Raw genomic sequence first — 24,464 nt, forward strand, 5'->3', positions numbered from 1 at the left:
CTTTACTTTAAAATGTGCGTAATTGTAGGCAATTAAAATGCTGCTTACTGTAAATTGCATACTAAAAATAATTCACTACACACTTAATTTTCCTGAAATATGTAACAAGCGGTAATACTTTCTGTTATGATTTTGTTTACCTACAGCAGCTCCTCCCTGATAGCCATGGACTTTCTTTCTTAAACTTTCTTCTTCTTCTTCTTTACTGGCGTAGACACCGCTTACGCGATTATAGCCGAGTTAAGCCGAGCGTGCCAGTCGTTACTTCTTTTCTTGGCGCCAATTGGATATTCCAAGCAAAGCCAGGTCCTTCTCCACTTGGTCCTTCCAACGGATTGGAGGTCTTCCTCTTCCTCTGCTTCCCCCGTCGGGTACTGCGTCAATACTTTCAGAGATGGAGTGTTTTCGTCCATTTGGACAACATGACCTAGCCAGCGTAGCCGCTGCCTTTTTTTTAATTCGCTGAACTATGTCAACTTTAACTTTACAGTGTTGAAATCGAGATGATCACTGACGAAGTAAAAGTAAAAAAATGGCGATATTGAAGTGTAACTCTCCAAGCCCCCAGATACAGAATATGTTGCCCCCAAGCTACAATACCCTTCACAAATCCAAAGATTCTTTACAAGGACTTCATTCCAATCGGTTAGTATGAATGCAAAATTGCCTTATCCAAGAACCCATATCAAGTTTTGTGAAATTTTCCGCTAAATGGAAAACCACTTGTTTCCGATAATTTAGTTTTTATGGTAGCTATATGTTATAGTTATCCGATATCGGCGGTTGGAACAAATAAGCAGCTTCTTGGAGAGAAAAGAAAGTATGCAAAATTTCAGATCGATATCTCAGAAACTGAAGAACTCGAAGATATACACACAGACAGACGGACATTGGTAAGTCGGCTCAGCTCGTCACGCTGATCTTATAATATTATATGCACATATATAATATATAAATATAGATAATTTTGTGAGATATATCACAATCTTTTCTTGATGTGCCCTTGTGCCAAAAAGTCTTAGCATCGGATCAAAAGTTCCCCTAGCCCTCATATAAGAATATGCTTTATAATAGTTCGGTGTAAGATTTTCATCAGAACCCTACTGACATACTGAAAGTTTATGGGAATTATATGTATAGGAATATACATACATACTATAAGAGTTTTGTCTACAAATATTTAACCCAAATTGTTATCGTATCTCTAATATAATGATTTGCGCGAATTTCACTAACTATCAAAATAAAAATTACAAAATATTTGGTTTTCACCAAATAAAGTGTTATAACTGAGGATAAATATATTTAAACGCTGGTTTCGACGTGGAATAATATGTATATCCTTTTCTCTATTAACTAATTTATGAGCGCATAAAAGCAATGACAACAAAATGGTCCAAAAGCTTTAGATAGTTAGGATATTGTGCAACTTTTCGTTCGATTGCGCAGCTTTCGTACATCGTGTGGCTGGCTGACGAACCTACTAGAATGCGTCTTCAAATTAATTACGATAATCAAATGGCATTATCAGCTGGTTGATTTGTATTGCCACGCCATGTTTTTGCGGTCTAAACTCAAATGACATTGTCAGAAGATGAACAAGGGCGCGAAAATGAATTTAAATAATTTCTACAAAATGCGCGATGCTTTGCAAATACATATATACGAGTACATGCATGCCACCCGCCTTCATGTGAGTTCATGCACTCTTTTCTTCGTGTATATATTATATACATATATATATGTTTATGTGTGTATGTATTTATTCAATATTATGCAATTTTAAGTTCAAAGTCTGCGGAAATTCAATTTTTCTCAAATAATTTCAGCAGAATTATAATTATATTGTAGAAATGTATTGTTGTCAGAAAAAATTAAATTGAGATATTTCGTATGGCAAAAATATACAAAGTTTCCGGGAGTTCGTTTGAAAATAAGAAAATTACGAATATACATAAATTGTTCAGAGAAAAATAAGCATATTTTATTCATGATTTCTTCGAATGAGTTTAAATATTTCACAATATTTTTGTACTCTTGCAACGACCTGCTACAGAGCATAATAGTTTTGTTCACATAAGGGTTGTACGTATAACCTAAAACTAATCGAGATAGATATAGGGTCATATATATAAATGATCATCAAAATCCGGTTGACTGTCTGTCTGTCCGTTCGTTCGTCCGGCCAGCCTTGCAAGCTGTAACTTGAGTAAATATTGAGATATCTCGATGAAAATTGGTATATGGGTTCCTTAGTACAAAAAAAATTCAAGCTCGCAGAGTGGCATAATCGGTCCACTGCCACGCCCACAAATCGTCATTAACCGAAAAAAATATAACGTGATTAAATTTTGCACGAATAATTTAGTGTATGCCACCTTATGGCCAAAAATTATTCAAATCCAGTAAAAACTGTTCAAGCCCCTAGGTACCGAATATTTGGACCCTAGCACCTATAGTTGACTTTTGGACGAAAATATCGGCCAGTGTTTAAGATATATAATTGAAATTCAGGGATAATCTTTCCCTTATAATGGTATGTCTGTATGTCAAAAATGGGTTGAATCGGATCAATACTTCTCTTAGCCCCCATATACCTAATATTACGATAATCGAACTTCCGGGTGACTTTGTACCGCATACATCAGCCAATATGTGAGTTATCTCAGTGAAAATGAGTTAGCGTGTTCAACTCATAACAGTGTGTCTTAGTGTCTAAAATAGATAAATGTGAGCGAAAGCTTGACTTACCCCCATATAACTAATATCAGGATTTTCAAACATCCGGCTGACTTTACTATATATGATTATTTTTTTAGTAAGTGACATATTAGTAGCATGTCGATACTACACCAACTTCCATGTACATACAATGGTTTTCGTCTTTCTAACAAACCTTATGTGTCTGTCAGTATAGGAATTATATAATTATGTATAGTTTACGAATATGTAAAATTGCTTGGATTTCCATCCTCAGGTTGACGTTTTACACCGTATTTTCCGGGCTTTGATTCTTGCATGTTGCAAGAGTATAAAATGTTCGATGACACCCGAACTTAGCACTTCCTTACTTTTTTATTTTTAGTTTAAGTAACCACGCTTATAAGCTCATACTGCAAAAATGTGGGGATTACTATAAAAAATCATTGAACATGTCAGAGTCATTCCATTTTAAATCAATGTTAAAACTGTTTTGCGCCATAACAATCACATCCTCGACATCCAATCAGTTGCGAGCTTTGCGCACCGGCAGTTTTTCACGTGATATGTTCAATATATACATATGTATATAATGCTCTAGAAATGCAGCTAACAGGAAACAAGTGGCCCACCCTTCTTCCGGCGACTCAGTTTTCAGTGTCTACACATTGCAATATTAATTAAAAGATTTCCTTATATAACAGGCAGAGAGTTTGTCTTCTTCATTTGCGAAGGCAGCCAACAAATGCAGTACTAACTAAATGACCCACCTGCTCATATGCAATATGCCACACATCCTCAAGTGTAACAATAAGAGCGAACACAAAGCAAACGGCGTACTGTTGCTGTCGATAGCAGAAATTCCATTACTGCATTACAAGCCAGCAACTCGACGACACGCGCTTCCAACACCCTTCCTGCTGCCTCACTTAAAAATCAATGCGATTATAAAACACTTTAATCCGCAGAAACTCAATTAAACATAACACAGCATTTACTGTAAAGCTAAATGACCAAACTAATGACATTTACATAGTGACCTGATGGAATTTTGTGGGATGTTTCTGAAAATAATTAGGCGCAGGTAAATCAATTAAAGTATTTATCTCCCAAAGTTCGTAATAAAATCACTTTATGCCCTCATTACTTTCGCAACATAATATGCTATACGGGGATATTCGAGAATGAGAGCAGCAGTGCGTAAAGTATACGCCATGGTGTGTCACTATCGTAGGTGTATGGTATGTAGGCAGCTCATAGATACATGCAGTTGCTTTTCACGCTGAACTACATTTTCAATTAGTGTTCATCCTTTACGAGAGCGTCCACCCACCAACAGTTGGACGATCGACCTTGTATGCTCAGTGTAAAGGCACATCGTTTGTGGGCGGTGTGATTGGTTAGTAGTCCTCTATATTAATACACGTTGTAAATGCTTTTATCACGACACCTGAACGAAAAAGTTCAACAATTTTTAATGTCCTATTACAAAGAGTTCAGGGAACTTTAAATTTAGTGTTGTAATTATATAAACTAATTTGGTAAAAAAGCTTCAGAGTATGAATCAAAAAGTTATTTGAAGGAAATCGATAAAATAAGTTTGTTTCAAATTGACATAGTAATTTAATTTTTAAAATACCACTTCAATATTATAAAATGATTGTTCTACTAAGTTAATATTATTATTATTTGAGTACAAAACATCGCACTTCAAATGCGTTGCATAATCACCGCGCTTGTGCAAAGGGCAGATTGTTGTGAATTCATTCCTTGCTTTGGTGATCTTGCACTGTAATATTTATGAGCGAGATTTCCCTCTCCAAGCTTAGGCTTGGTTCCGTTATAATTATACGCACAACTCGGTTTCAATGCAATTATTTAGCTTTTAATTCGCTTTACAAAGTTAAAAGTTTAGCACACAACAACAAAAAATTCATCCTAGAAACGCTTGTACTTAGAGTTAGTAAGGCGTTAAATTAAACACACACACATAAACATATATGTACATCAACCTAACGACCTAGACTCTTAGAGTTTCTACTTCTTGCGGAATTGTAAGGGGAATTAGCTGGAGCTGGCATCACCACTGTTATTATTGCTTTTATTTGCGGAAAGGTGAACATAAAGTATAGAGATGTATATACATATATACAGACAAGTGAATGAGCAATTACGAGCGGTTACATACACCCTTATATAAAAATCGCCTATAAATACTCGTCTTTAACTGTACCCACTTTTTCCAATAATAAACTCTTAGCGACAGGTGCAAGTGTATTTATTTGCCGTTGTTGTGCCAACAGCCCATGCACCCACTTTATCCACTAATTAAAAATAAAATTCCAATAAGTCACACGTTGACTTGAAGCACGCTCAACGTGGCAAGCTGAGTTATAAAAGTGTGTGTAGATAATTCTGGAATGAGAGTGTCAGAAGACAGCACAGAACTGAGTGGTGACGTTGATGTGGAAAATAATAACACACGCTAAATACATATACAAGTATGTACATTAGGGTGTCCGTGGAAATTTCAGTTTTTGTCCTACAAAAATTATCCAAAGTAGAAAAATCAAGTCTAAATCATGTTTCTGTTCCAAGATAGTAGATATAAAATAGCAAAATATTAAGCATTATGCACAATGAATACAAAATTTTTTCATAATTCTTCAAATTGAATTGAAAATCAAAAAAAAAACACATCGAAACCTCCCATTCAGATATATATTGTGTCCCCTGGGCTACATATGGCGCATACTATTCCTCCCATCGTAGCTGAGGCATGCTTTAGAGACATACAGACATACATATCTACATACAGTAAAAAATATTCACTGATAAACTACTGAAGGTGTTAAATTAAAAATGTCTGTTGCCTTCGAATGTCATTGAAAAGTTTCTATTTAGGTATATACATATTTGAGTTAACAATCAGCTGTGGTTAGGAAATGAAAATAATATTCGCAGAACTGTTCAGGAAAACCTAACTTTGGTGCAACAATGAACAAGTGTCTGTCAATGTCAAATCGTCCACACACGCATACAATATCACAATGAATGCCAACAAGTAAAGTTAGTCGTATATTATACACAAATATATGTATATACACATCTGCTGGTGAAATGAAGCAGCAATGCAAATTAAATCCTACAAAAGATCTGTAATGAGACTGGTCATTCAATGTCCTACTTGCATCACTACTCCCAAATCACTACTTCTTGGTGTAATTTAGGTCAATGATATTCAAAATAATATTTTATTGTTCAATGATAGTTGTATTGGGCAGTAACATATTAAAACATGGTTTCTCAAAAATTATTTTCATTTACTCATTTGAATACGTATACAAATGCGGCAAACGGATTTAAATACTTTCACTTTAAATCAAATGCATCACCTTTGTAGCTTGCCCTAACTTGACAATCGATTCCGCCGCGTGCAGTGTTTACGCTGGTTAACTGAACTGATGTAGCGACATGGTATATATAGTATGTATGGTTTATATGCAGACGCACATTTGACGGACAACTCGATACATAATTCTGTCCTAATGGCACTGTATATTAATTTCTCCATGTAGTTAAGATAAATGTGATGACTTCCAGAAACACTGTTTGAAATTTTAGAGCGTTTATGTTCCATCAAAAATTCTACAATTTAATTTTTAGCTTAAGGTTTTACTGTCATCTTGCTTTAAACATCACTTTTTTAATTTTTGTATTTATATATATATCGCTGGGAGTTCTTTACATTTATAAAAAAAACAAAGCTTTACGCTTACGGGTCCGACGAAATATTATAAATCTGTTTATAAAAATATTTTAAAGGCAGTAGGCGTTTTCGAAAACTCTCTAACTAGACCGAAAGTACAGAAAATTGCAAAAAATCTTGTATCAGAAAACAAGCAAGTATATTTTCTCTTAATATTTTATCCATAAAAATATCATGGAACAAAAAGTATGAGTATGGGAATATCGTATTAACTTTCATACACATTTTAAACATTGTATCATAATATTTTATCTTCCCCTTTCGTTTCCAATTTACTCAAACCCTACCACTTTAAGTATTTTCTTTTTAACTGACCTCGTTAGTATGCAAGTTACAACTAAAAGGCAAAATGCCTGCTATCACAACCATAAATGTTCCAAACATTCCCATTAGCACACCAAATAAATAAAATGAATCAGCCACTTGTTGCTATTTGCACGTTTACACACTACACACACACACCAACTGGTCTCTGCGACTGCTTCTTGCAGTTATACCTATAGCAGTACCCACACAGCGAAAAAATGCGTCAATATGAAAAATATTGACTAACGGTAAACAAAATGGATAGGTATGTATATTTACCCATATCAATATTATTGAACATTGAACACATGAAAGGAGTGTCCTGAAAAAGCAACACAAGCCACTTCTGATGCATGCACAAATACAAAGCCATGTGCTCAAGCTTGTAGAAAGGACGAATAATCGATTTATTTCACACAAAGAAAGCGACAACAGCAACAAGTGCCGGTAGGCAGTATGGAATAGACAGTGGGTGTGCACTTGTATAGACACACTTAAATGAGGTAAAGTGGCATCAAGCGTACACACGCTTGAAAACTTAAAAGGCTAACTAATACGAGGAAGAATGTACTTCCACTACTACAAAAGCCATAGCCATTGAACAAAGCAAATCTGTTCAACATCTACCTTGTGCAGTTGGTTGACGGCACACAGTTCAGAGGGAAGAGGAAAACAGAAGCGTACATTGCCGCTAAAAATAGATTTCGAACACAAAGTGTCTAAGTCTCTATCTCTAAACTCAAAAACCCGCTGTAATGGCGTTTATGAGGGAGCCAATCTGCTGTTATGCCCATATACATATAAACATACACATCTATATTTCAAAGCATAAGTATTTTAGATTACAACCATTCACAATGAAATTTCTATGTGTGGAGTACATGTGACTAAAAACACAGAAAAGCATAGGCCAAAGTGTAATAAAGAAGGAAGGATATACATGGTTAGCATTTGTGGGTTGTATGGCGAGTAGAGATTCAACCATATATGCCGAGTTAATCAGCTGAAAAATTCAATAATTCTGATAGCGTGCCAACCGACCGACGGCCGGAAGTTAGACTGTGAGTGGACAAATATATAACGCCTATCTCTACATATTAAAATAGCCTGGGAGTACAAGGATACATAATACATAAATGCCCTGTTAAAAATAGCTGTCACTAAACTGGTTTAGTTTTCGAAGTACGACTGTCATTGCTGATGTATTTCACACTTGAAAGAATTAAATTATTATTTATGACTTACAGCTTTTTTAAAACTAGAAAGTTTAAACTATCCAGAAATGATGAAATCTTTTTTTGCTGAATAATCAGTCCATCAGTTCCACCACATTTTGAAATAAATAATTTTTTATACTTTTCCATTTCCTGTAGCTTGATGTTCTGTAAAAGAGATATACAGAATGCTTTTAAGGAGCAGCAATGCAAATTGAGTAAATTTTGTCAGACCGATACCTGGGGTTTTACTCAGTACCTAATGCAAAAAGACATATGTATTGGAATGCATTGAAATTATATAAGCGATGTAGGAGAAGAATTGAGTTGGACTTCAATAAGTTTGCTGTATTTCAGTTAAAGCATAAAAACTTACTGGAGTTGGTAATATGACAACGTGTCACGGTGCCTTAAGGCAGAAAATATTTCAAGTCACATTTCGTTAATTTTTGAAAAAGTTTACACTGTTTTCAGTTGTTTTTACTAATATTTATAGGTTAGATTACGGCCACAGAGCAATTCAATGTACTTTTGTGGATAAAACCATGGATATTTTTACAACCTTTTTCATAATTTTTCTATTTTTCATGAATGCTATTCATATATTTATTAGGGTGTGTCATTCTGAGGCAATTTTTTTTCAACTGAAAAACGGGCTAAAAACTTTCGAAAATGTAAAAAAGAAAGTCACTCAAAAGATGAGCTCTTAATATTAATATTAAGAGGTGCCTGTTTCAAATTTTCTATTTTCCATATAAATTACATGAAAAAAAAATCATTTTTTTGTGGTGGTTATTGTGCGGAGGTTATTATATGTGCACGCGATGGCTGCCAGTAGGGATGGTAAACTCGATTCCGATTCGACTCGATAATCGAGTTTTCTCGTAAAATAATCGATTTTTTGGAATCGATCTTCAGTAGTCGAAGTCAATTAAGAATCGATTCTTGACGTTCGAAAAATCGATTGTTTTACGAGAAAACTCGATTCTCGAGTAGAATAGGAATCGAGCTTACCATCCCTCCTGGCAGCCATCGCGTGCACATATAATAAATAAATAAAGTATATATGTAATTATATATGTAAATGATCAGTATGTTGAGCTGAGTCGATTTAGAAATGTCCGTCTGTCTGTCTGTCCGTCCGTCTGCCCGTCTTTCTGTCTGTATGTATATATACGAACTAGTCCCTCAGTTTTTAAGATATCGTTTTGAAATTTTGCAAACGTCATTTTCTCTTCAAAAAGCTGCTCATTTGTCGGAACTGCTGATATCGGACCACTATAACATATAGCTGCCATTCAAACTGAAAGATCGGAATCAAGTTCTTGTATGGAAAACTTTCACAATTGACAATGTATCATCACAAAAGTTGGCACAGGTTATTTTCTAAGATAATAATGTAATATCGGAAGAAATTGTTCAGATTGGCTCACTATAGCATATAGCTGCCATAAAAACCGAACGATCGGAATCAAGGGCTTGTGTGGAAAACTTTCACATTTGACGTGGTATCTTTACGAAATTTGACTTGGATTACTGCTTAAGATAATAACATATGTAATCTCCGAAAAAATTCTTCAGATCAGATTATTATAGCATATGGCTTCCATACAAACTGAACACATAGCTACTAAAAGAAATGAACCTCTAAAGGACTTATTAACTTCGGTGCTGCCGAAGTTAACGTTTTTTCTTGTTTTTATTGCAAATAACAATTTTTCTATAATATTCACTAAAATAGTAACATCTTTATAACATTAGAAAAATGGTTCGATGGTTTGGCGTAATGTGCCCCATGAGTAGAGTATGAACGAATTTGATTACTACTTTTTATTTCTTTTTATGTCCGCTTTCCCTTTAATTTCTACTTCAATGCATCCTTTTTGCGCTGTCATAAATATTTACAAACTTAAAAGGCTCTAGTCATATTCTGTCACAAATATAGCCATTACATATACATATATCTTCCATACAGTTGAAATAAGTGGGCGTGTGCTTGAATGGGAGGCTTAATGTGACCAGTAACTTTAGAAAATTATTCCTCTACCACCCACCTGCCTTCGGTAGGGGGTATTTGTGCTTGTTAATGTATACATCCTTTGTTGGAGAAATTTTCAAGGAATAAACGATGGCTGCTAAAAGTTTGCCGGAAATTGACTAACTGTAAAAATCATTGCTGAGACTTTTTTCTGAATACTTCGAATTCAATATTTTGCTTTTATACATATATTCACAAACACAATTCACTCAATACACTCATTGAGGATTTGTGAGAACGAAAATTTTGCGTTGTTGGCTTGGAACATTTTACTTCATATTTTCATTCGCTTAAGAGGACTGCAATTCTCAACAGACTTGTGAACTTCCTAACAAATCCACCTTAAATGCAAACCAACTGGTAAATTACAGTCGTCGTATTTAAATAGGACCACAAAAAAATGTATTAGGATTTTTAATTTGACTGCAAATGATATACAAATATTTCTGTCGGCAGTTTTTATGAAAATTTGATACTTTTTTACATTCAATTTGAAGGCTTAGATTGGCAATTCTATTCTATCCATTTCGAGGTTCTCTACTTTTTCAATTGACCGGCTCAAAAGGAGAAAATATCTGTACAACGAAGAGTTCTCTCAATAAATCCATTGATTGATGCGATGTGTAGGAAGTTGCATCATCTTATTGACACCAAATGTCACTGAAATCAGGAGCTTCAATTTCAAACCTCAAATAGTCGGTTATAATGGAGCGATAACGGTAGCCATTGACGGTTACGTTCTTAACGGCATCATTTTTTGAAGAAATGTGGAGCGATAATTCCACCGGCGCACAAGCCACACAAACCGTTGTTTTTTCTAGATGAAATGGCAGCTCTTGAATCTCTTCAGTTAGCCCTTCGTCCCAAGTGCGGCAATTTTGCTTGTTTACATACCCATTGAGCCAGTAATAGGCCTCGTCGCTGAACAAAGATAAAAGATGGCTTGACACGACTCACGCGTGATCTGTAAAAAAAAAAGGCTATTGAAAAATGTACCTCTTCTTGGATCACCCGTTATTATATTATTGATTACATATTCAGCTCATGGCTCTTTTGTTTTTAATCTCGATCTCTTCGCTATATTCAAAGCGCCAAGCATTAAAAAGTAGGAAATCGAGCAAACTTTACCAGATTTTTAAACAGCTTCACATCACAATAACATACGACTCTAATATGCCTGCACATCTAATTAAGCCAGCTGCTCACACAATATCCCGAAAAAAATCAAAAATAATTAAATTTATATCCACAAATTGGTCCACTAAAGGCTAGCGCATCACTGCAGAATTTCAGCCGAAATTTCATGGGGATATTTTTTGCAGGCATCTGTGCACAGCAGTGCAATTGAGTTAAATATTAAGTTGATTATGCGGAGCACATAAAAAAGCGTGGGCAATCGCAAACTGTGCGCTGAGGATTGAGGGGCTAACTGAATGGCTTTTAAAACGGATTTAAACTCTTTATATTGCGCGAATGCAGTTTACGCTTTTACTTGAATATATATGTATGTACGTGCATTCCGGTTACTAATGATTTTTTTTCCCTTGCAGAGATCGAGGCCGTTGAAGCGTGTAAATGGCTGCGTGCTGCCGGCTTCCCGCAATATGCCCAAATGTATGAAGGTGAGTGTAAATTGAGTGTTATAGTACATGTATGCTGATTAAATAAGAAGAGTCTGCATGCCTGCGCATAACACTAGTTTGAGCTACAGAGATAATTAGGGATGTTGGTTCTGCACTCCTCTTGATAATGAAACCCTCAGGAGCGTTAACTCAAAAAGCGAAAGTGTTTGCAGGTTTTTAGTCCGATTCCCAACAGTTAGGCGCAGGAAATGAAAAAGGTCGACACAGCATGTGGTGAAAAAAGGCATGTATGCGTATATGTTTATGACATCTGGTAATTAATGGTTGCCACATTTCTGACAGCTTGTAATAACCGCAATTTTCGGTAACTTACACTCTTGTTAAACACTAAACCACACACCTCCCCCCCACACAAAAACAAACGTGAAAACATTGAAAACCACAAGTGAGTGAACACACACATGAACAAATTAAGGGCATGCAGTGAAAAGTACGAGTGTTTTTTGGCAATGGTCAAAAACAGCTTTTGGCAACAAACAACAGCAAAAAATTTTACTTTAAAGTGAGGCAAAAGTGCATCAAAAAGATTGAAAGGAGGCAGTTTTTTGTTTCTCAAAGTCGTCATTTACCTTATCAACTGGCTTGAATAATTTTGTGTTTTTACAAACAATAAGAAACTAATTAGCTGATTGTTGTTATTGCCTTTTGTAACTACTTTTTCACTAGTCTCAAATACCATTATAATAAAACAAAAATATTATTATAACAAGCATTTATACAATTGGGTCAAATCGTGTCCTTTTCCTATCTGAAAATTAGTATTTTCTGACTAGCTCAATTTTCGTCTGAAACTCATAATAGTAATCTTTATAGACGATAATTATTTTTATGGTGCTCATAGAAATCAATTTATCGATCGGTTAACCCAAATTTATGGCTTTACAACAAACACATATGCACAAGCAGCACGTACTTGATTTTTTCTTATTGAATGAAATCACTAAACTCAAATACCCACTAAAGTGCAATTTGAGGCCAAAAACTCTCGCCCATAGTTTTTTGGTTTATAAATCAAAACTAAAAGTCAAAGCCTCCAACGAAAACAAGTATTCAAGGCATATGCATATATGTTTATATAATGTATAAGGCTGTCAAAAAAGTCTTGCGGTATTTTAATTGAATTTGTTGTTTTTTTTTTTTATTGAAATTGAAATGAATTTTTGATGACTCATGCCCAGCTCTTGACCGATGCTACGGCTGCTACTATGCCGGTCTCTTTCGACCAATTCAGCGATTTTATCGCATTTTTTGACGACAGGCCTTCCGGAGCGTGGTCGAACCTCTACACCAGAACGAAAACGTTGAAACCATCGTTGTGCGGTGGAAATGGAAACTGTAGCGGGTCCATAAACTGCACAAATTTTATTGGCGGCTTGAGATGCAGTTTTGTCTTTATCGTAGTAGTACTGTAAAATATGCCGTATTTTCTCTTTATTTTGCTCCATGTTTGCGACGCTATAACTCACGAACGACATAAAAGAAACGACAACCAATCAAACACGTGTTAGCGCGTAAAATGAGCTTTCCAAAAAGGTATAGCATGACCCGATGCGACGAATAAAACTAGAACTACGCGCTTTCAGCGCCAACTAGCGAAAATACCGACCGGTAACGTTTAATTCATGGCTTAATGCAATTCTGACTTACTCGTATTTTCGAGTTAAGGGGTCATGTGTTCAGGAATAGTGATTATGAAATCAAAGTTTTTTGACATACGAAATAAACGAGCGAATTTATTCGCTGTTTCTTCTTAAACAAAATATTCGACTTTTTCTCGTAGAGACTCAAGTTCTATATATTGTATGTGAACCTTTGCCCTGCAGTTACACCTTCGATTTTATAATATTTTTACTTCAATATTCTGGCGTCCACGCTAGCATTTCAAGAATGGTATTAAAAGGGCAAGTTTGCGTTAACAAAAAACGAATAATCCAAAAATCGTCGTTAGCATTCTGGCGCAGAAATTCCGATGAAAACGAAAACGCAAAAAGGTTGAGCGATTTCAAAGAAGAGAAAATATAAAATAATAAAAAAATATTCATTCTACACGGGTAAAAAGGCCAAGTTCCCAAGTTCACTTAGAAAATATTTTTATAGTTGTTCCCGAAGGCGAGGTGATAATATGGAATAATCAGCATTGGCGCTATTTATCATTTAATTTCTTCTCATTTTGTAATTTTTTCAGTGTAGGCTCCTTGAGCAACCAATTTAATATCACATTTCAAGGCATGTGCGCAAGCGCGTGTGGCACGTCTCAAACAAAAACCTGTATTTCTCATGAAGCAGGCTTAGTCTAGCATTCGACTGCTCTTACGAGGCGACAACCTTGCAAAATATTTATTATAATATTTCCCAAAATAAAAAAGAAATTTAGCAAAGGACGTCTTTAACCATTCAAAGGAATGCACAGAAAGTTTTTTAATTCAGGTATTTACGCAAACAATTTTGAGACGGGAAGAATGCAATTGATAGCGAAGATATGCGCATGAATGTATGCTAAAGTGGAGTAGAAGCAACAGCACAATAAAAAGACTTTGTATTTGAAATTTGCGAACAAAAGAAGATTGTTAAGATACAGCACCTATATTATGTAAGGCAACTGATATATCAACTTCTCTATATCGGTCCACTTTTTGAAAAACACTTCATTCAAATTAAAGTGTTTTGCGTAATAAATTTGAATTAATATGTACATAATTAACAAACCAAGAGATGGCAGTAGTACATAATAAGCACAACATTCTTTCCATGCTTAATGTAAATTAGGGTTTAAGTTTTAGCGAGTTAGTACTCACATTAGGTGTCATACGTAAGAGGGATTAATTAATCCCATTAATACGACTTGGTTGCAGTCATAGAAAGATTTAGAGTTTCGAAAACTGTTTTTACTTAAATTTGCTTATTCTAAAAATGTTGACCAACGTACAAAGAACGGTAATGAAACTATTGAAGGTAATATACCTTCTGCATCACAGACACAAGACCAAAAAGAATTAAATTCAGGAATAGACAATAAAACTTTGCACACCTCTCTTCGAATTTGATTTCACTCTTAAAAATCTTACAAATTCGAATGTAACCTTTTCAGCCAAATAACTTGAAAAAGAATGCGAAAAAACTGATCAGATAACACCCAACCAGCCAATTTTAATTGTAGTAACGCACGAGACAGATCAATAATTCATTTCTACATGGCCCCTAAAACAAGCTCTAAAACCAATGTCGCCGCACTGTCAGACACGGGTTCAATGACTGCTGCTACATGCAGAACACATGAGTATCATAAAGCGCCGCGTCGTGTTGCATGCGAGAGAAAAAAGGTGAATCTGAAATACAAGCAACAGATTAAGCGACGCGCTTTCGCTTTTTGTTCCCTGGCTTCTAAATGCTGCAAGTTTTGGCTGTGGCTGCCATCCACACCTCGCCACTTGAGCCTTAAACCACTGGGATTGGCTCTTTCGGAATTGCCCGCACGCTGAACCTGCTCTTATTTAAATTTATTTGCTATCTTCCTTAATGCTTTTTTGTGCAATATTTCGGTCGCGCCCTTTCGCGGATGAATTGAACTGAAAAGTTTCAATGCCGACTGCACGGCACGCACGGCGACTTGTTGCATGCAGCAGTACTCATATTAGACATGTTGCTGTAGATTTTGTTCACCATTCGCTCGGCTGTGTGTGCTTGACCTTGAAAGGGTTTGCTTATTAAGTATATCATAAATTTCCTGATTCGACTTGTTGTATTCTTTATATCGACGTTGCGGCGGAGCATATAAGCCAGACGTGTCAGAAGTTTCTTCTTTTTTTTTTGCACGAGCGTTAATTGTTTTTATTTTCGCCCCACACCCAAAATGATTAATGCGGAGTTTTAATGAAATTCTTGTAGTTTCGTAATTTTTGTGTACATTCTGCGCTTCGAAAGCTGCTTACCTGATCCTCGTCGGATCCCGAGCAAGTGTCATATAGCCTTTTGTTGAAAGTTGGGCAGCAGTTCCGAAATTGTGTATCGCTTATTTTCTTTAAATTTGATTGCAGTTCGTATCCATCTCCTGGTGGCCCCCCTCACGAACCTCTCAATTTCGCGGTCATTATTCACTTTCGTCGCTTCAAAGGTGTTCCGTCCGCTGGCTGCACGCACAGACTTTGCTGCAGATTTGCAAATTGGTTTAATCATACAATTGATGTGCGACCATTTGTTTTAATAAGAAACGACTGTCCGGCGGCTAACCGCTAACAGGTACGGCGCAAGCATGCGCAACGCACTTTGAACACAGTGATAAGCAAATTAATTTTCACTCTTTTATTATTGGGGAGTTAAGTAGAAATGTCCGTTGATAGCTGTGGCCGCAGTCAATTTTTCATACCGATAAATGATGACTTAAAGCGCAAATGCAAATAAGCCACTTACAGCATTGAAGACTACAAGACAATATCATATGGACTTGCTTTGCACACTATAATCCGTACTAGAAATTTAAAGTGTCTTTTCTCGCTTATTTTTTTAAGATAAATTACCTATGGATAGATGGAGAAGAATGGATTTGTGTATAAGTCCGTGATTCCTATGGAAGTTCGGCAATTGAATTGAATCTATATGGTAGTTGGACCTCTCCTTCAAAAGACACGTAATAAATCCACACCCGTCGAAAAATAGTTTTAAAGGACATACGAAATAAATAAAAAAAAATATTATTTGAAATTTCTCTATTTATTGTGAAAAATTTGTACTGATGCCAAAAAGGAACTTGTGGAGGCGTACGCCAAGCGAATCAACGAAATAAAGTTCAGCAAGATCGATAACACTCACTCTAAAAATATCAAAGCAACATTTTTGAACATATCGTTATATATGTAAGTTGGTGTCATGCGACACATAATCGACACAATCGGCTTGTTGAAAATGATTGTCATTTTGACTTTGGAAAGCTTATATCTCCACCATATTCTCCATATCTGATTATTTTATTGCCCCCACACCCCAATAGATTGCTTGCTGTGAAAAATAATTACTATAAAAGAGAATCATCGAGAGTGGACCTATATCGGAACATAAGTCAAACCTTTATTTCTCAAATTTTGCCGGCATTTAAAGTTCTCGCACTGTTTGTTCAAATAGTAAAAAAGAAACGACCGAAATTTTTTGCAACGCCGAGCTTTTTTAGCTTCATGAATCATAAAAGAAGAAGAACTGAAAGCTTCGTGTCTAATAAACTTCGTAGAGTGGGAGTCTTAAACTATACACCATAATGGATAATAAACTTGAGTCAGAGATGCAATATGAACGGGTTATAACTGTATGCCGTATATAAATAAGTAACTTTTTTTTCGATGCCACTCGGGAAAATATAAAGGCATCTCAAATAGTAGAAAGAATAATTGGAAACGCATTTGATTCTACTTAATTGTCTACACATGTACCTAACCCACTTTTAAGCGCTTTTGGTTATATCATTATATTTGACGAAAACGCTCATAAACAAACAAAATATATAGTTATGTAAATATTTTTCCTTCAGTACAAACTTTTAAATTTAGCACATTATAGTTATTATGGTCACTTCCTTTAGTTCGCAGAGAAAACATTTCTCCACTATCGATTTCTAAAATTAATTACAAATATGTGCTTTCGAATGCATAGGTACATACGTATGTGTTTAAGTTTTCCCCAGCTCGATGCACGAGTTCATTACACTTACTCACTCATTCACTGTGTCATTCTTATGGCGATGTGTGAATAAACAACGCTCGCGCTGCCGACAATTCGAATAAAATTGCTGTCAGTAATTTACACCGTCGCTCTTCTAAGTCCGCTAGTGGCGTTTGACACCAGTGCAACATGCGGAGGCGCCGCAACGCAACACGTCATTGCAGTATTTACTAAGTGCGGCAATGCGTCAGTGCCCACGAACCACCAACACACTCCTTGGCACGTCTGTAGCCACCTTAAAAGTTTCGTACTGGTTCGCACTTCCTTCCATCAATGGCGCTTTTGTAGAAGTACATACGTATGTGTATATGTGTGTGTGACTATGCCTAGAAGTAATTCTTCTCGCCACAAGTTCTCCATATTCAACAAGACGCCATAAAGCAACTAATTAATCAAAGCCGCTACCTTCATTTTTCCCCGCTTGTAGCCGCTCAGTCGACGGACGTAATATCAGTGCTATCGAAAATTGATTCGATGACACGTAGAACTTGATTGCCTACATCCAAAACGAAACAGCGAAGAGTCGCCAGTCTGGTGGGAAACGGAATGTCAAATGCATGTTTGTTTTCGTCCGTGTTTGTGACTTTGGTCCACAGCGTAGTCGTACGTTCCGTTGGCTAACCGCGAGGCGGGGAATGGGCCGATGGCGGGTTTGGCAATCTTGAATTGGATTTACAATTTTTCTTTATTTTCCATATTTAATTTCGACATTCGTATTTGCCTATGGAAATGTAATGGGCAACCGAGGAACGTTTCAAATTTGTTCATTCATTGACTGGGAACGCTGCAGGCAACATTGCTTTTGGCTGATTTCCTTGCCTTAGTGTAGGAACTTGCCAGTGAAGCAATCAAAAAAGTTTAATAAATATACGATATCCGAAGAATATACTTGTACGTCAGCCAAGACTCGTTGTTGTAAATATTTGCAAAGAGTTTTTACTTTACTTATAGGTCGCCTACTCAGTCGATATATGAATATCGTTACAACTAATCAAGTTTTAATATACATACATCTTCCTCCTTTCAACAGATCACCAGTTCCCCCTCGACCTGACTAACGTGGCCAAGGATCACACGAACCTAGAGAATGATCAACTCCAATCACTCTACCGACGTCTTTGTATATTGAATCGCTGTGCCAATATGCGTCTCGACCAAGCACACAAGGCGCAAACGCCGCAGGTTTGTCAACTTCCCCTCTCTAAATTACCCCTTAAAGTACAACAAATCATCAACTCAATCACGTACGATTCATCCCAGCAGAAGGAGGACTCCGATGATGAGAATTGTGCGCTTAGCGAAAATTGGACATTCCAGCCACATATACGTCGTTGGTCGCGCATTGGTGAAATGGGTCTTGAGCTGCCACCCGCCGGTAAGTTGAATATCGAGAAGACAGAAAGTTCATCCAAGGAGTCCAGTCCAGATCGCTTTGAAGATGACAGTTACGACATGCCTGGCGGTGGTGGCCTTTCGCTTACTCTACCTGGTAATTCCACAGACTCCATCCTCAATGAATCGACCGATTCAGCAGCGGTGCGTTTGCGTCGCACTGGTAGTGAACGTTTTAAGGATGGTGCCAAAGCATTCCTACGACGCGTAGAGTCTATAAAATCTCGGCGACGAAAGCGTCAAAATCGCGAGGGTATTGTTATCAGTGGGCCACAAGCATTGGATTTGTCACAACTCGGCCAGCGCAGCAGCATACGTAAACCGGATGCTGTATATTCCACACCACCTTCACCATCAGCGGTCAGTCCAATGCACACATTCCCGAAGGGCCCGATGTTTGGAAATGAACTGAAAGTACCATCACAAAGTGAAACTTTCCTCAGTCCGAATCGGGCAAGTCCCAAACGTACACCAACCACACCGCGTTCGATGCGTGCCAGCCCACTACATTTTTTCTCGAATCCGATGCCACATTTGAAGGAGGGCAAATCAGATGACTCTTCTTCATACTACAGCGATAGCCAAGAATCGTCCGCAGGTGGTAAATTATCCCTGCGCAAGACTCCATCAAAAACACGCAGATTTTTGCAACGCACCGGTAAAGTAGATGATATAGGCGCACATTCAGACTCCGAATGTCATCACGGTAGAAAATTACTGATAAAGGACGCCAATTCCAACAACACTGAGGTACGTGAAATTCTATATGAGCAAATTAACACCGAGCTCTATGACATATTTTTAACTTCCACAGATAAAAGTCAAGAAACTGACACGCGGTGGCTCACTTAATTTAGGTAAAGACCCTAAGAAACGAGAAGGTTTCCGGTCGGCGAGCTTCCGTTCGCGTTCCACTTCACGTAAAGAAACAAAACCTGAAGAAACCGAAAATATTAAACGGTAAGCAACTAATTACACAACATGGGAAAGTGTGTGTTTACTTAATTTGTTTTGTCGTTATACACATCAGTACTCCGGTTGTGCGATGGCATAGTTTTCAGATGGAGGAGCGTCCAAACATGATCTTCCGGAAATGTTTCTCGCAAAAGATCGATCCTAACATGAACAATCATGGCATTCCATTTGTGGCCATGTCAGCAGGCCAGCTACACATTCTACGCAAGCTTGCATTGGTCATACTCACCGGGTATATGGAGCGTTACTGCCCAACACATCGCTCTGGTTGGAATTGGGAGCTCCCCAAGTTTATTAAGAAAATCAAAATGCCCGACTACAAAGACAAGAAAGTGTTCGGAGTACCACTGTTGTTGATATTGCAACGTACCGGGCAGACGTTGCCGATTGCGATACGAGCAGCCTTCCGTTGGCTGCAGGTCCGCGCTCTCGATCAGATCGGCCTATTCCGCAAGAGTGGTGTCAAGTCCCGCATTATCAAGCTAAAGTCAGAGGTGGAACAACTCGATTCAACGGCGCTTTGCATGGAAGTGTATGACACACAACAAGCTTACGATGTAGCCGATATGTTGAAACAGTATTTCCGCGATCTACCCGAATCGTTGCTCACCACCAAGATGTCCGAAACCTTTGCAGCGATTTTCCAACGTATGTTGCAAATAATTGATGTCTACGAAAATAAGGTTATGTGTTATTGTGTATTTATTCATTTTGTAGATCTTCCCAAGGACGTGCGTTTAGAAGCAGTACAGTGCGCCGTACTTCTACTACCAGATGAAAATCGCGAAATACTCTACGCTTTGCTGGAATTCTTGACGCTAGTGGCAGCCAATGCGGAGCAAAATCAAATGACTGCAAATAATTTGGCGGTTTGTCTGGCACCATCGCTCTTCCATAGCACTATTTCGACAGGTGTAGCTTCGGTTTCAGCCTCACCCAGGAGGCGCAAGGGTGCCGGTGTGCCTGACGATAAAGAACTACAAGAGGCAAAAGCTTCACATGAATGCCTGTCCTTTATGATTGAAAACTACAAACAAATCTTCACGGCGAGCAAAGAGAAGATAAGCAAATGCAATTTCGGCTATATGGAAGAGTCGAAACCAGTGCCTCTGGAGGCACTAGGCGAGGGCATGCAGTTCCATAATTGGCGGGGATATCTGTATGAATGTACCAAGGCCACCATCAAGGAGGGTAGAGAGAAGTGAGTATGGCAGAGTATATTACATCCAGTATTAGTTTGATATGTTATTATCTCTCTTTTGTAGAACTCGTGGCTGGTTCACGATCTCTTCACAAAATGACAGCAACGTGGACATTGCCTACAAGAAAGTTGGCGACGGCCACCCTTTGCGTTTGTGGCGCTGTACCACTGAAGTCGAGGGCCCCCCTAAAGAGGTCTTGGACTACATTATCAAGCAACGCGCCTCATGGGACTCGAACTTGCTGGAGAGTCAAACTGTTAAGAAACTGGACGCCACCACGGAAATATTCCAATATGCCATAGACGGGCAGTTCACCACCGACTTTTGTGTGCTACGGTAAGGCGAAAAATCCTAATCAGGAAATATTGATTTCACATATTTTGTGTTTTTTTTCACAGCTCTTGGCAAACAACTGATCTGCCGCGCGGCGCCTGTGTTATTGTGGAAACCTCCATCGATCATGCAAAGGCAAAACCGATGTTCGGCGCCATTAGAGGTGTTGTGCTGGCTTCGCGCTATTTGATAGAGCCCTGCGGCAGTGGACGATCACGCGTAATGCATTTGACGCGGGTGGATGTTAAGTGAGTAAAAATAGTTACTATAAATTCAATTTACTTAAATTTCAAAAATATTAAAATGTGTTATCATCAACTTCTCCCAGGGGCCGGACTCCCGAGTGGTACAACAAGAGTTACGGACACATTTGCTCGCTGTATTTATCAAAAATCCGCTTGGCGTTCAAGCATGTCGCTGACGGTCCTGAGAGCAAGGTGTAAGATGATATATATAGAATATCGTGAGATTATCTTCGGAAATCCAAAATATAAACCACAAATTTCGAAACACGAAAATACGATAAACAAACTAAAGACATCACATAGCTAAAGAAACCCTGAGAACTGATTTAAAAAATGTGTCTTGCATTAAATGTCGCAAATCCTAAAGGCATTTACTTTTTACTAAAAGTAAAAATATTAAGCAAAAAAATATGTTAAAAACTAAAGCAAACACTACCCAAATACGATAAGAGTTCGAAAGTGCCCAAACTGAAGTTACAAAATATTTTTAAAAGGTTCAACAAGGTTTACAAGAATATTATATAAGCGTAAATGACTCATTTAAATGATATTCCTTAAACAAAACAACAACAAGGCATTCAAAAAGTAACGCACATTAAACTTATACCCAGGAAGAATTACATATCTAAAAATCGATGAGAAGAAGCGGGCGCTGGTATTTTGAGTCACTGCAATTAACGGAAATGGAATTGTGAAAAAATAGGCTTTTATCACGGATAGCGCTCAAATTCCTTCATTACCTCTATTAAAATACTGGCTAATTCGCCTTGGAAAAAGGAGGACATCAAGGCATTCTCAATTTTACTTGTAAATACTTTATAAATTATGGAAAATGTTTATATTTTTCCAAACTGACAGAATGCAATATTTTTTCGTTGCCTTAAAAATTACGGAAGTAAAATTTAAATCTAAATGTAAAAACATTGTAAATAGTAAATAATTAGTTTAAGAGCCCTGCGGCATTTTTTTAAACATTAAGACTACTACTTTATTTGTAACATATAAAAATAAAAAAATTAAAATGTAAACCACTGCAAGCAGTTAGTGGAAATGTATGTTAACCCTTTAACACAAGATAATACTCAAAACCGAAGCATCACAAAAGTTTTTTTTTACCGAAAATACATTTGCCTTCAAAAATATGAAAGAAACTAACTTTAATTATACTTGAAGTTTCACTTATATTTTCGAACTTCGTGCACTTAAATATACAAACACACAATAAATTAACAAAATCGTAAAACCCTATGCTAACGTAGTTACGTAGATGTGATGTATATTTGTACGTAAACATGAAAATTCCAAGGAAACGCGAGAAACTGCAAAAGAAACAAAGAAAGTAAGCGAAGCGGAGAACCACAGAAATCAGCGACAAACAATTCGTTTGGAACATGAATGAAAATAGCGACACCTTCGATCCGAAACTACAATGGAACAGAGAGAAAATTATCAACTAAATGGAAAAGTAATTTATGTGGAAAATAATTCAACTAGTCAAATTGTTAAATTTAAGCCTAACCGTATACTGTGTATGGAACCAGAAAGAGAGCAAGCGCGAATGAGAGCGGTGCAAAGTATAAGAAACGGTATTAAATTAATTGTTATACCCAGCAAATATCTGTAAATTACTAACCTTAATATTTAAGTGCCCATATACTGACTCGATGTCTGTATGTATGTATATGTGCATATATGTTTACCCGAAGGAGTATGAGTAGTTAATGCGCGAGGTTATTGAGTAGACGAAAGAGTAATTCGTTTGAATAAAAGTTCAGGAATATAAAATTGGATATTTTTAGCAATTATACAGTTATACCATAGTGAGTATATATAAATATATCTACGTATGCAGAAATACATGTCAAAAACTATGTTTACTCAAATATCGCGTTTGCTGCTCTCAAACAAATAAATAAAATTATATATACATATACAGAAAGAAATGTTTTATTTTTAATTTTCATAATTGTGTGGGTTAGACTGTGTGGGCTTTTGAGCTGTGACATCAAGCAAGTATGAGAGACATAGGATTGCGACACGAAATATGTTATTATATACAAAAGGAGCAGTCAAACTTCCATTGTAATTGTAAACTGATGCTCTCATCCTTTCTTTCATGACAATTTTCTGTCAAAAGCACTTCTACTAGATTTTCGACATCGAAGTTTAGCCCAAATTTCAGCATGTACACACTTACACTACAACTTTTAACTGCAGAATACATTTTATTCGCCACCACTGTACTATGCCAAGTTTACGTTGTGCTTTGGGCTTGAGTGGTGCGTGTCTGTACTACATGGCCCAAGGTTCAAACCACTGCACGACGTATGTAAGTTTTAAGGTGACCAGGATCAATTTTAAACTGCAATACGACAAAAACGAAACTGCATTAAAACCTTTTGTCAATAAATAAAAGATATAAATAGTTTTTGAACAAACAACAAATTATTTATTTAAAACAGAATTTAAAAATAACAATTTGGAAAGTTTTTTCCCTGTCAAGCGATTTCTTTGCTGTGTGATCGTTGCTCCAGCTTTAGAAAACAGTCGTTCACTAGGGACTGAAGTGGCCACAATGGATAAATATTTGGAAGCTTGTTTATACAATTCAGGAAATACATTTTTCGTATCATCCCACATTTCTGTTGGATTCTGATTGATAGAAGCAACAGCTAATCCAAGATACATTTGCACTTCAACTTCCGTTGTTGTTATAGCAGATAAATTGGGAAACTTACATTTCCTTTTTTTGGTGGGCCAACTGTTTATGATGGCTCCAAATATGAAACGGGTTTTCTGTTGCACACTCATCCGAAGATTCCGACGTACTATCGCCATTATTTGCATCCTTTATGAAATTTGGAAGGGTATTATTTTTTTTTCGCCAAACAAGCTTCTATTTAATTTCATCATGGTTGAATCATTATCAGTTACACAAGCA

At 36.9% G+C, this 24,464-nt stretch overlaps 1 protein-coding gene across 8 annotated transcripts in view; it reads left to right on the forward strand.

Annotated features, from left to right (window-relative positions):
• The window catches only part of LOC120782686 (rho GTPase-activating protein 7), a 246,354-nt gene extending 223,937 nt beyond the window's left edge, over window positions 1-22,417 (forward strand). For 3 of the 8 annotated variants that reach the window (XM_040115081.1, XM_040115089.1, XM_040115124.1), the window contains 8 exons: window positions 11,578-11,649; window positions 18,407-19,518; window positions 19,583-19,728; window positions 19,799-20,391; window positions 20,461-20,944; window positions 21,009-21,281; window positions 21,344-21,526; window positions 21,607-22,417. In XM_040115081.1, the coding sequence (XP_039971015.1) occupies window positions 11,578-11,649; window positions 18,407-19,518; window positions 19,583-19,728; window positions 19,799-20,391; window positions 20,461-20,944; window positions 21,009-21,281; window positions 21,344-21,526; window positions 21,607-21,721 (2,978 nt within the window). In that variant the 3' untranslated portion in view covers window positions 21,722-22,417. The remainder of the gene's footprint in view (window positions 1-11,577; window positions 11,650-18,406; window positions 19,519-19,582; window positions 19,729-19,798; window positions 20,392-20,460; window positions 20,945-21,008; window positions 21,282-21,343; window positions 21,527-21,606) is intronic. The other 5 variants (XM_040115105.1, XM_040115133.1, XM_040115114.1 and 2 more) reach the window with 3 other exon arrangements.
• The last annotated feature ends 2,047 nt before the right edge of the window (window positions 22,418-24,464 follow it).

Source organism: Bactrocera tryoni, chromosome 1, assembly GCF_016617805.1.
Source record: "Bactrocera tryoni isolate S06 chromosome 1, CSIRO_BtryS06_freeze2, whole genome shotgun sequence".
Lineage (NCBI taxonomy): Eukaryota > Metazoa > Arthropoda > Insecta > Diptera > Tephritidae > Bactrocera > Bactrocera tryoni.